This window comes from Chinchilla lanigera, unplaced genomic scaffold (genome assembly GCF_000276665.1).
Source record: "Chinchilla lanigera isolate Chin_1 unplaced genomic scaffold, ChiLan1.0 scaffold00031, whole genome shotgun sequence".
Taxonomy (NCBI): Eukaryota; Metazoa; Chordata; class Mammalia; order Rodentia; family Chinchillidae; genus Chinchilla; species Chinchilla lanigera.
Genome location: NW_004955432.1, coordinates 8172937 through 8186498, shown reverse-complemented (window position 1 = coordinate 8186498; position 13562 = coordinate 8172937). Strand labels below are relative to the sequence as shown.

The 13562-nt window shown below is 42.9% G+C and overlaps 1 protein-coding gene across 3 annotated transcripts in view; it reads right to left on the bottom strand.

Annotated features, from left to right (window-relative positions):
- The window catches only part of Cdk14 (cyclin-dependent kinase 14), a 548127-nt gene that overhangs the window by 149228 nt on the left and 385337 nt on the right, over window positions 1-13562 (bottom strand). For all 3 annotated transcript variants that reach the window (XM_005387996.2, XM_005387994.2, XM_013516047.1), the window contains one exon: window positions 2617-2680. In XM_005387996.2, the coding sequence (XP_005388053.1) occupies window positions 2617-2680 (64 nt within the window). The remainder of the gene's footprint in view (window positions 1-2616; window positions 2681-13562) is intronic.

Below are 13562 nucleotides of genomic sequence, written 5' to 3'. Positions count from 1 at the left end.
AAAAAAAAAAAAAAAAAAAAAAAAACAGAACAAAACAGAGAGGAAGGGTACCATCCAGCAGCAGTTTGACAACAGTATTAAAAGTTGTAACTGTTTATACCAATTTCTCATTTATCCTTCAGATATACTTGCAAACACGCAATCTGTACATATATGTACAAGGTTATCAACTACATTAATATTTAAATTGCAAAATGCTGAAAAAAGCCGCAATGTCCACAATGAGGGACCAGGTTCGATCCATACAACAGAAAACAGTGCAGCCTGAAGAGACATTAGGCAAAGACCACAAGCTGTGCAATGAGAAAAGCTGCAGAACTGCGTTTAATATGGTAGAAACACACATGGATACTACTAATGTCTTGCATTTCCTTAAAGGAAACATGCGTTAGAAACGAATACTCTTGAGTGCCTGTGGAAGGCAACGCTCCCAGGGAGACGGGGCCAGGACCAGGGCTGGGGGAAGGTTTGTTCTCGCTCCTTCTTCACACTGTTCAGCTCTGCGAGTTACTTTATCATCGCTTGCAAAGCGAACAAGGAACTGCTCGTGCTCACTCGCTTTTCCTCTCTGACTTCCCGCGGCATTATTTGGGCAGACTAAGACGGCGGGGCGGGGTGGGACAGGGGAGCCTGGCACTGCCTTTCCTCCCTGGGGAATGTTCATTTTCTTCCCCTGAAGGAGAGGGTCTCCCAGTTAGAGACTGGGACTTCCGGATGGCCCAGCTGAGTGCTGTGGGAAGGTCTTCAGAGACTTGCTTCCACTGCCTCAGTCTATAACCTCGGCTCCCCTGCCTCTTCTCAAGCCAGCTCGGAAGCATTTCCCAAGTTTGCTCTGGTCACAAGCACCCCGCGTGGCTTGCAATCTCTTCCACACTCACCAGCACCACTCTTACCCCATAGGAATCTGAGGTTCTTTGGGCCTCCACTGTACCCTATGTATTCTGTGTCTAATGCAGGCATTACACATAATACTGAATATATATATATGTATCTCCTTATCTTCCTGTGTCTATCGGAGAAGTCACATAAATAATATCTGTGCTAAACATTCGATACAAGTCAGAACAACAACTATTTTTTGAACACAAAATATGTGCTATGCACAAGTCTCTGGACTCAGGAAGTCCACAGTCTGTTAGCTTGCTTTACACTGTATCACAGTACTTTCTGGAACATATTTAATAAATGCTTGTGTAAGTTGTTGTTGACGGAGGTAAGTTCTATTCACACCAAAGTAGACAAATTCCTCTGTGTTTTCTAGCCCAAATTTTGGCAGGCTAAATGACTGTCTTGTAATCGTTCCTTTCTGTATCTGACTTTATTCATTTAAAATCTTTTCAAATTCTCCTGTGTAATTCTTGTTTTTTTGTTTCATTCATTTTGTTTGTTTTTTTTTTTTTAACAATCTCCTGTTTATTTCCCTGGGACTTAAAATTTTAGGTCCTAACATGGGAAGCTAACCTTCTTTAAAAGTCTACAGCTGAAACATTTATGAAGAGTTGTGTTCTTCACTTAAGCAACACTAGGGAAGAGTAGATGGAGGATACTTCTTGTCTGCTTGAAAAATGGTCCTCTTAAACTGTGAAGTTTTTAGTATCTTTCAGAACATAGGAGTCATTTAGAATTTTCAGTAAAAGCACAAAGAGTCTTTGGGGCTGCAGAAGAAGATAAAAGAATTCTCAGCACACTGTACACTTTCAGAACAAAAATATTAAGAATAAAAATAGTTTCTCAACATAGTCATTCTTTGGAATTGATAATTTATTTCTGATAATCCCCAAAAGAAAGGAAGAGGAGCAAAAGAATAGACTTGGCTCTCCTAACAGAAAGTATTCATGGTCCTTTTCCCTCCTAGGATAATGGACTATTAGATCTTCCATAATATCCCTTCAGTAATTTTGTGATGGGTCTGCATTTTATAAACCAAGTTTTGTAAGTGGAAAAAAAAAAAACAAGAATCATCTAAAAATAATTCATTCTACTGATTTTGTTGAATTTCCTATTTCAGATTTTTCACCCCTTCAAAAAAGTCAATAGTCCATGTTTTAGATTTTCTTATACTGTAATTACAATTGAAAGTTTCATGACTGCCACCTACTGGTGAGGAAAACAATGACAATTTATTTTTCAAATTTCCCACTTCCTCTTAGATACTCTGCATGGAAACATATTGAATGCTATACAACAGGGCAGCCAGAACACTTTATATTTTAAGCTTAAAGCATGCATTTCTCGTTTTGTAAGAAAAATCAAAATATTACCATGTAATACTTTTACCATGTAATATTTTTAAAGAACTGACACAGATGGGAGGTGGTGCTCTAATTTGTTTTTATAGACGTAGACGCTGGTTTATTTGACAATAAAATGTGTGGCTACTGCAAGATCAGTCAAGTCCAACTAAATTTATATGGTGAAAATCTTTTTGAAAGACATCGTTAACTCTACGCACACATGAATTGTGAAAGCAAAAAGACAACGTCGTGAAAACATAAAATAGACACTGTCGAAAGGAACCAGAATTGAAGAAGGCACTCCGTTCCTTGAGAGCGAACATCTGTATATTCACCCTTTGCACACAGGAAGCACTTGGCGTTTGGAATGCATGACACATACCTGGCTTAAAATGTGGTAAAGAATGTACCCCGGGCCACGTGTCCTCATTTGGTGTTCCGAGAACCTAGTGGAGAGCAGAAAATTGTGGAAACAGACTTATTATTTCCAAAACACTCAAAATTCTCAAGTGTAGAAACAGTACACTGCGTATTATGAAACTCTGGATTTTTTTTTCCATTATCCTGTGCCAGGGATTTTATTTGAGTAAAAACAAACCCGCCTAAGGAGCCACCCAAGATGAATCTCTGTGTTCTAACAAACGCAGCTGAATGTGACAGGACAAGTTAAATCTGCTGTATTTTATCATGCACAAAGCTAACGAGCAGGCTAATGAATCAAATGACAAGATGTCATCTTCGTGGAACTGAATGGAGGGTGTCTGTGTCCCTCGTGATTCTGTCCTGAGCTCTGGCCCCTCTCTTCCGTCTCTCCTGTCACACCATTTCCCAGTTCCGAGAAGTCTGCCCCTCTGCCACACCCTCTGCCTGAGCAGCACGATCAGTGTCCTGTCAACAGTGACAGGACAGCTTTGAATGCTCTAATTCTTTCGTCCCACTTAAAATGTTTAATGATCTAATTTAGTTTCCTCCTGCCAAAATGCTGCTCTTCCTGCAGTTTCTCCTTTTCTATCCTTATTTCCATCTTTCTCCATCTGTTCCTATCACCTGAACGTTTGATCCAGTGGAAGCAGCTCACGGGCAATTCCAGCTCCCAGGTAACTGGACATACTCATCTGGAATTTCCTTGCCAGGATATGCAACTCTTATACGCAAAGGAGAATCATACTGACTGAAAACAGTGGCGGATAAAGGTTAGAGAGCACAGATCCTAAAAACAGACTCTTTGGGTTCAAATCCTGGCTCCCCAGATTTCTAGTGACATTACCAGGAGCAAGAAGGAGCCTCATGGAGCTTAATTTCCCCTTTGCAAACTGGAGGGGGTGATAACGACACCCCATCATCTGTGTGGAGAACATGAAGCAGGCGCTGGGTAAGCATCAGCGAGCACTCAACGCATCTGCAGAAGGCACTCTGGTCAGGGTGCACTGCCACGTGGAGGGACGGACACCACTGCCAGTACCATGTGGCTCCCTGTCCAGGGTGGTCAGTGCCAGGTGCAATATTTAAACTGTGATGGACAAGGAGGGTGAGCCCAGTGGGTTAGACAGGGCCAGAGACAAAGCTGGAGAAGAATAAAGGAAGAGGAAGAAGGGCAGACACTAGGGGGAGAAACGAGGCACAATTCTCATTTCTGAGAACTGATGGGCACTGCTGGGTGATACGGCAATGCAGAGCTCTGACTGTGCATGGGTCTACCGGGCAGGAGTGTAGCCTCGAGGGGACACCTACAAAGTGAGGTTTTGCTCACCCTGTTGTGCTCCATGAATCAGGGGTCAAATACATGCATTTATGCTTCTCACTGAAACACCGAAAAAGCGCATGAGATATTACGATTCTTCTTGACGTCATACTTGGCTGATTTTGCAAGCACGCATCAGTAATTACATTCATAGGGAGATGCGCCAACAAGATCAAATAACTGATGGGCTGGGTGGGAAGGGGGAGAAGACAGCAAGAGGGCTGGAAGAGTTGTGAAGACAGGAAAACAGACTGTGACATCAACCATTATGATGACAGTGTCCTGCAAAAGCCGCTGTCCCCTCTCTTTTCCATAACGCCAACCATTCTTTCCAGAGATGGAGATCATCAGCTCTGCTGGCGGCATACAAGCCTATCTGGGGATGCTCCTTTGTTTTCTCACGTTGAATTCTCCACAAAGGATGATGAGGCTCAGCAGTACTCAACTTTAACAAGTAAAAGGTGGGAATTGCAACTAAAGTCATGAGTGAAACATAGCCAACTGGTTATACAAACAACAGACCTTCTGAAAGTGTCATGAACAGTGAAAAGTTCAGCCTGAAACCTGTTCTCATGCTTTCTAAGTAGAGTGTGGCTGTTATCCTGACTGTCCCTGGTTGTACGACATCGTGTTGGCAAACCGTTTCCCTGGGCCTCCTCCCCTGTCCATTTCTAGTGTTCTGTTTCTTTTTTCTTTTATTTATTTATTTATTTATTTTTTTTGGTTTTTCTCCGGTACCGGGAACCGAACTCACGACCTTGCGCTTGCCAGGCAGGCGCTTTTGCCGCTGAGCTAAATCCCCAGCCCCTTCTAGTGTTCTGTTTCAATGCGATTATTAAATACTATGGCTGTTCCATAGAAATTACCAAGGAGAAAATTTGTCAGACACTTTTCAGTTATAGCCTTGATTACCGAGATTCTGCACTCCATTCCTTCTCCTGGAGCATGCACACAGAAAAGCAAAGTGAACAGAAAGCTGGCAAAGGAAAATGAGAATTGAAAATTAATTTTGCTTCCTACGAAGGAAAGGGCAGTTGGAGTTAATGATGAGAGACCTGTGCACTAGGGAATGTGGGTGTGTGCTGTCCCTGGTATGAGACTTCTACTCCTATGAACTACTAATAAATTCTACTATCAAGACACTTCTAAATTAGAATGAAAGACTGAAAATTATCTACAAGTAAAGAGTAATCTTTTGCAAATAAATGAGTGAAAAAAAACTGTGGCAGAGGACAGTGCTGTGGGTGAATGCTGAGTAATCCTTTGCCAAATAAAGAAGCGGTGGAGGTGTCAGCGGATTATTCTGGTTATAACTAAATATGTACTTTGATTCTCCAAACCATCCGACTGCTCACGCTGGGTTTCTTTGCCCAGTGCTCTCCTCCTCCTGACTGGCCTGCCTCTGGACTGCCCCTCCTGACTGGAATGCCCTTCCATTCATTTTCCTGCAAAATGGCCAGCATATATCCAAACCTCCCACTCATGGGCCACCTCTTCCTGAGACACTTCCTGGGTGCTAGGTCCATGACGCATCTCTGTGCTCTGTGCAGAATTCTCTTTGCAGGACATCACGACTGCCTTGGAACTGCGAGATGACTCACGTCTCCCGCTGGACTGTAGACTTCCAGAGAGACTGCCACATTCAGCTTCGGGTTCCTAGTGTCCACCATATGCCTGCTAGCAGCATGGACTCAGTAAATGCTGGCTGATTGAATGACTGAATGAATGATGGTGTGTCTGGCTGAGAGGGGTAAGGTCATTGTAACTGGGTCAGAGCCTGGGGTAGACTGGGAAGCTGAGGCCACACACTGAATCAAAAGACACCACATCTTATCTCCATGTCAGGCTTCCTCCAACAGCAGGTCACATACATGTTACATATTATAAGACATTATTATAATGTTATATATTATATTATTATGAAAAAAAATATATATATATAATTTTTCCCAGTACCGAGGATAGAACCTAAGGGTGCTCTGCAACTGAGCTACATCCCCAGCTTAAATTTTTTTTAGACTTTTGAGCCATGCTTCCACTAAATTGTTAGCTGCCCAGGCTTTGCATGACCCTGTAATCATTCTGCCTCAGCCTCCAGACTGATGGGATTATAGGTATGTACATTATGCCTTGTTCTTCATAATATTAATAGAAGTTTTATTAGAGGAATCGACTCAAGTAACCTCATTACTTTCTTTTTCTTCATGTTCTGACTTTTACTTTACCAAGATAATAAGAAACACTCAGGCTGGTTTTCATTGAACATATTCATGCAATGTAAGGGCATTAATTTTTTCTTTTCCATTTTATTAGTGCCTATGAATGTCAGAAAATACTAGGTTTTAATGTTCAAAGTATGTTTTGATCACAACCATCTCCTCATTATTCTTTCTGTACTCCTCTCCCCCTTTTCCTTATGTCTAGTAATAGTTTCTCTTCTACCGTCACATCATCTTTTTTGGATTATACATAGTAGGGAGAACATGCAATGCTTGTCTTTTTGAGTCAGGCTTATTTCACTTAAGATGATGTTCTCCAGTTTCATTCATTTTCCTGAAAATGGCAAAATTTTCCTTATAATTGAATCATCTGCCATTGTATATCTGTATCACATTCTCTTTATCCATTCATCTGTTGATTAGGAAACTAGGCTGGTTTCACATCTTGGCTACTGTGAATGTTACTACAACAAACATGTGCATTCAGGTATCTTTGTAGCAGGCTGACTTTCATTTCTTTGGGTGTATACCAAGGAGTGGTATAGTGGGATTGAATGGAACACTCTATTTTTAATTTTTTGAAGACCCTCTATGCTAATTTCCATAGAGACTGTACTAATTTACATACCCACTAGCAGGGCAGAAGGGTTCTTTCCCTGCATCCTTACAGCATTTACTGTTTTTGTATTCTTGATGACAGCCATTCTGATTGGGTTGAGATGGAATCTCAATATAATCTTCATTTGCATTTCCCTAAAGGCTAAAGACGTTGAATATTTTTTTCATACACCTATTGGATGGCCCTTTGTACTTCTGAGAAGTACATTTCTATTCATTTGCCCATTTAATGATCAGGTTATATGATTTTTTGGAGTTAAGTTTTTTGAGTTCTTTATGTATCCCAGATATTAATAGTCTAGAAGAGTAGCTGGCAGTTCTTTTCTCCCATTCTAAGAGTATCCCTTCACCCTCTTAGTTGTTTCCCTTTTTTTATTTGAGTAAGTTTATTGGTACAATTAAGATACACACAATGATCATATTCATCGTAGGGAATCTGTACCTGTAAGGATATATTTTGATTCCTCTTTTTCCTCCATCCCCTCCTCTCACTTCAATTCCTCTTCCCCACCCTGTTTACAAAGCTTTGTTTTCATCATCCTTTCTCATCATTTTTTTCCTTTCCTCTCCTTCCTTTTCCTCTTCTTAGTTCTTCTTTCCTTTTGAACCATTTCTTCCTATTTCGCAATCTATTGTACCTATTAAATTTGGTGTGGTCTCATTTGTTGATTCTTGCTAGTAGTTCCTGTGTCACTGGAGTCTATTCAGAAGTCTTTGCATAAGCTATGGCTTTAAGACTTGAATATTTTCCCCTATCTGTTCTTTTAGCAAGTTCAAATGTCTAATGGGAAGTGCTTGATCCAGTTTGAATTGATTTTTGTATAGGGTGAGAGACAGGGATCTAGGTTCAGTCATCTACACATGGATATCCAGTTTTCCCAGGAACATTTGTTAAAGAAGCAGTCCTTTCTCTAATGTATATTTTTGGTTCCATAGTCAAGAATCAAGTTGAAAACAAGTTGTTCCATAGTCAAAAACAAGTTGTTTTTCAAAAGATGTAACAGAAAATACATATGCTAACGATACTGTTTTATAGACCTTTTGTTCAAGTTATATCTGTATGTGTGCACATGCATAGTGAATTATGCTCTAAAATTTACAGGTAGGTGTTTAGTGGCCAATTGTACTTCTGGCAAGAAGTTATTACCTGAAACCATAAATGCAGTAGATAAATCAAGATTGGGGTAGAGAGTGATGAGTTTAGCTCTAGACTTATTACATTTAGAAATGCTTGCAGATCAAGACAGGGGGGTGTGTAAAAGGCAGCTGGAAATACGGATCTTGGGGAGAAATTTCAAGCAGGAATATTTGGAACTCTTGGGAAAGAATCTCAGACAGGAATATTTGGAACTCTTCAGCATACATATGGTGATAGAAAGCAAATGTCAAATACAAACTATGAAATAATCTCTTTCCTATGTTCGCACATGCACAGCTGCCAGAAGGGTGTCTCTGTGATTTATTCCGGTATTTAGCATCTGTTAAGAAAAACAGGGGATGCAAACACTTTTGTCAGTGGAGGTCTATGCTCCTGACCCTGATGACCTAATGACTCCAGACTTGCTCATCCGGGCTATGTTCTGACAGGTACAGCATAAATCCTGCTCTCCACATCACCCTCTATGTTGGGCAGAGGAAGATACTCAGAGCTAAACTCGTAGAGCTCAGAGCCCAAGAACTAGTGTTTGCCTGTAATATTTACTTCCCCTTTCAAACTATTCACAGTTCCACTACTTTTTATATTTTTTCCAGTCTTTGCTGTTGCACCTTCTCTGTCTTTGAGGCCTTTAAGCCTTATGAGCTGGCTACATTAACAACGATGCCTTTAAACCCGCTTAGTTCTAAACTCCAGGGGAACAAGAATAACTTAGTAACTCATCACTTCTGAAGTAAAACTGGAGACCCACACATGGACCATCTCTAGAACAGTGATCACTTTCTAGCTGCTCTGCTTGCAGTTCTAAGTTATTGCGGGTTCCTCTGTGAGAAGTCCTAGGGCACTGGGACAAGGCTCCACTGAATTTGCTGGGGCACTGCACACCCCATCCTGGAGGAGAGCACCGAGTGCCCAAAAGAGCCAGGAAGAAAGCTGGCCCCCTTCACTCTTGTCCACACTGTGCACTCTCAATCTAGAACCAGGGTCCAGCGTAGGTGCAGAAGCGCTGCCCAAAGAGCCAGGCCAAGGAACGCGCCTTGGGTGCGGCAGATGTACAGTGCAGAGGAAAAGCTTTGGGATCCAGGCTCGCGTGCACAGTGGAGCGAAAAAAAACGTTAAAGAGTTAAGAGGACAATGCAGTGGTACGAAAAGTAGCAGGGAAAGGATAGGCTACATTAAGGAAGCAGCAAGATGCAAGGAGCAGGAAGGTGCCTAGGACAGGAGGGAGGACTCAAAGACAGCAAAGTTTAGCAGGAAAGTCCCCTTAAGTGCTGACTGGGTGCTTGACTCAAACACTCACTTTTTGTCTCTCTATGTAAATAACATTTTGAGCAGACAGGGATCTTTTTAAAAGAAGCAAATAATAGCAGCAGTCTCTGGAAAGGGGACTGAGGGGTGACTCAGGGGTGGAAAATCCTTACTTCCCACCAGAGATCCTTGCATCCTGTTTTAAATCTGCACCATATACGTTACCTCTTCATACACTGTGTTTTCCCATCCATGTAATACAAGGAAACACTGCACGCTCACACTTGCATAGCCATTCGCTAGGTACAGGAGATGACAGGTACAAACTGAGTGTCTACTTTGGAGCTGCTCAGCCTGGACAGTCCAGCACAGAAACAGGGTTCAGGAGCACCAGGCTGCGGGATGAGGCTGTGGAGGCTGCAGCACGGGCCAGTGGCAGCTTACAGAGAAAGCAGCGCCAAAACAGCCTGCAGAGATGACCAGATCTGGATAAGCAAAGGAGCTGGAGGAAGACACTCGAGTGGACAAGGGAAGGCAAGAAGGGGACCAAGGAGTGTGGGAGTCGGTGGTAGCACAGCTGGGGTTCTGCTCTGGGATTTCAGCTTTGTGGCTCAGTTTGGGAAGCCTGTGTTTCGCATCTACGTTGTACTACAATCTATACACTGCAAGGCTCTGAATTTCTCTAGGTGGAATTCTCCCACCAAGACCTAGATCTGTGTCTCCGCCTGCCCTGGGTGGTGTGGGAAAGAGGGAATAAAGCGGGGGTCACATGAGGAGGCAACAGCTGTGTCTTAAGATGTGTACAACATGCAAAGGGCTTTATATTTCAGTGCCCTAAGTGAGGGGCAGGAGCAGTGAGGCCAAGTTTGTGCAGCATGGAACTCCCGGAGACTGGCGTGGCAGAGTCAGAGCAAGAGCTGCAATCAGCAGGCGGGGAGGCGAGAGCTCCTCCTGACTTGCGCAAGGCTCACAGAGAACCACGCAGAAGAGCGGAAGCAGTGCTGCTCATCCTCACCTGCCAGGTGAGCACGATACATTTTATACACCTCTTACTGTCCAGAAATGGAACTCACAGACCATAAAAGGTACTTACACCTAATTGCAAAAATTAAAAATGTGATATTATAACCATTGTGCAAGGAGGAGATTAAAAAAAAAAAGCCATGAAAAAATTCACATTCCAATTAGGAAAAAAACACACTAACCTTCCAAAATAGAATGAAAAGTGCAGGGCAGTCCAGTCAGCTTATGAGTCGGGTAGCTAGCTAGTAGGAGGGCCTGGGAAGGTGGGGTGGTACTGATAAACATGAAGAACAGACTGTGAAGTAGGACTCTGGCAAGGAAAGACCACTCCTCAGGCAACATGGAATGGGTTCTCCCTCTTAAACAGAGCGGCCACCATCTAGAGAATGCTTGAATTTTGAGAAACTTAAAATATAATAAACATCCTCTAATCAGAAATGCTGTCCACCCCCTCCTTAGGATTTTTGAGGGTATTATAATGTAAAATAACTAGTTCTTTCTAAGACCCCAGTTTACAGCAAATTCTCTCTGGCATTGTGAAAGAACTGGGCTAAGGGAGCATGAGTTTCTACTGGTTTTTCCTAACTTCACAGACATACAGTCACAGGAGTCCACAGGATGATGAGGCAATTCCTGTACCCTGCTTGTCTGTAAGTAATTCTCAATTGAGAGACCACACGGCCACCCCATTTGGCACTCCTCCTGGAAATCCAGGAGCTATTCTTCTTCTTCTTATTTCCAGTAAAATCTCTCCTGACCCCCTCTTTGTTTCACAACTTCATTCTGCAGGGTTTGTGGAACACGCCGTATCAGAAGTAGTTGGACGCTTATATGCACATGTCAAATTATCTTATTCGAGACCACAGCTACAAAAGATAACGAAGTCAACTGTGTTGTAGTGGAGTCTCACATATCATGAGTATTAACAATCAGCATATACTAAAACTGAGCAAAATGTTTTGTGCTTCTACGCACACCTGCATATATAGGTTTATATTTATTGCATGTTATTGTATTTACATGTATAAACAAAGTAGTAAGTGATTCTAGGATTGGAAAATTACACAGTATTTTCCTGACAGGAGCCTCTGGTGGGCCATTACATCAGTTCTTCATCAGGCATGACAGATCCACACAGCGCTACAGGTCTAGCAGTGCGGCTACTCCCCACTGAATTTCAATGGCATGCTTATTTAGGATGAAAACCAAGACGGGGCTCAATTTCAAAAATGCCCCCCATTCTATTTCCGTTGAGAATCATTATTTTAAAAGTATCTCTGTCTAGACTCCAGCCCAGAACCATTAAATCCCCTCTCTGTAAAAGCCTCACAGTGCATTCAAGCTCCAGTGGTAGCACAAAGGGAGATGCAGACTTCTCCAGAGTGTGGAATCTGGAGCCCACACGAGAAGTTACTTTAGGCCATGAGCAGAACATTAAACGATACTCACTCTCATAGTGAGAGAGCAACTTCATTTTTGATTCTCTTTCGGTTCTTCTGAGAACGTTAAGAAGAATGTCAGCTTGGTGCTCATTTGCACAACTTTCCAAACAGCTGCTCACATCCCTCCGAGGGGAGAGCAGGCCTTGGGTTCAGAATCCCAGCTGATAGAGAAGTCCAGACTTAACAATCAGCATTACTGATTTTTACTGATTTTGAATTGTTCTTTACTTATTCTTTCTTTATGACAATTTGTGAAGGTTTTATGAAGGTCTTGTACTTCCTGCAGTGACAGGAACACACAAAATTACTTGAAATGAGTTGACTGAAATTAAAGTATTATTAAGTCAAGAACAGTATGGTGGAATGCTACCATGAAAATGTCAGAAGTGGAATAAGGAAGCCAATTCAGGGCTTCAAAGAAGAGGGTAGAATACTGAGGATCACCCAGAAGGCATCTGGAATTGCATCTATTGGCTCTTATTCTGCTGCCTGGTTTATCTTCATGCTGAAACGCCAGGAAGGGCCAGGATCAACTGGATCCATGCTCTGGATCAATGGTGAAGAACAGGTGGCTGGGAACGTCTCAGACTGTCTCGGAAGTGGTCAGAAGGACAGACCAGAGTGAGGGCTGTAAGACAGGACGGGATTTCCTAAACTCCTCTGATTAACTCCCTTGGGTTTATTACTTCGGTATGTGCCCTCATCCTACAGTCACATTAATGTTATTTCCATCACCAGTTTCTGAGTTTAACTTCCCCTCCAGGTCTTGAATCCATCCATTTTTCTCCCCCTCCTGTCGCACCCATGCTACGCCGGACACCACCATCTCCTAAGCACACCTCTTTCCCAATCAGTTTCCTGCTCCATTCTTGTTCTCTGCTCCACCATGCTTTCACAGTCCTGAGTGGGCTTTTCAAAGACGAACTTGCTCAAGTTCCGCTCTGGATAAAACCCTTCAGGGCTCAATGACTTCCCCTTGTTCTTGGGAACCTCGTCTCCCACACATGACCTTGAAGGTGTTGCCTGGCTCTGGCCTGCTTACTCGTTTCCTCAATCAAAAATTAGCGAACCCCCTGCCCCTATGCTCTTCCCGCAATAATCTTTCGGCTCCCTGAGCTCACCATGCCCTCCCTCCACCGGAAAGCTTTGCACGTGCATTTCTGAAACCTGGGCATCTGTGTCCTCTCCACTTAATTAGCTGTTAATTAATTTCGCATCTCTGAGTGGAAACATCACTTGCTCAGCTCAAGCCCCTGTAATCCTACATAATAGGACACAATCCCTATGATGTGCAGTTACTGCACCTTGGACTTCTTGGTAGTAACTGCCACAGCTGAAATTTTACATTTATTTCTATAAATATCTGATTATTTTGTATGGGGGTCAATGGGTTTTTCTGTTTTGTTTTAGTGTTTCTTAACCTGCTATCCCTCTATTGCTTTGCTTATCAAAACATGTAGCATAAAGCACTTAGTATTTGTTAAACACACGACACAGACCTGAGGGATCCTCATGAATGACCAACAAGTAACCGCAGGGGTCAGTAACTTCAATAGACTAAAGTCCGGTCAAACTGACCCTTTTAAACACAAAGTCTAGGTCTCCTCATCTTCAAGGCCATGCTTCCCCTGCTACTTCACTGTACTTTCTTGCAGCAGAACAGGAAGGCAAACTCCAACTGTCCTAGGGTCAGGTGGGCAGGTGACTGAGGGAAGGGACTGGGTCCCAGCCAGGGAAGCAGCCAAAGACGGTGCAGGCCTTGCTTGGAGAACTGACTGTGGCCCCCTCAGGGTAGCTGTGCAGAGTGAGGCCCCGTGGGGCAGGGCTTTCAAGGGACTGGGATGTGACCTGGCTGGGCCTGTGAAACTTCTCCAATCCAAT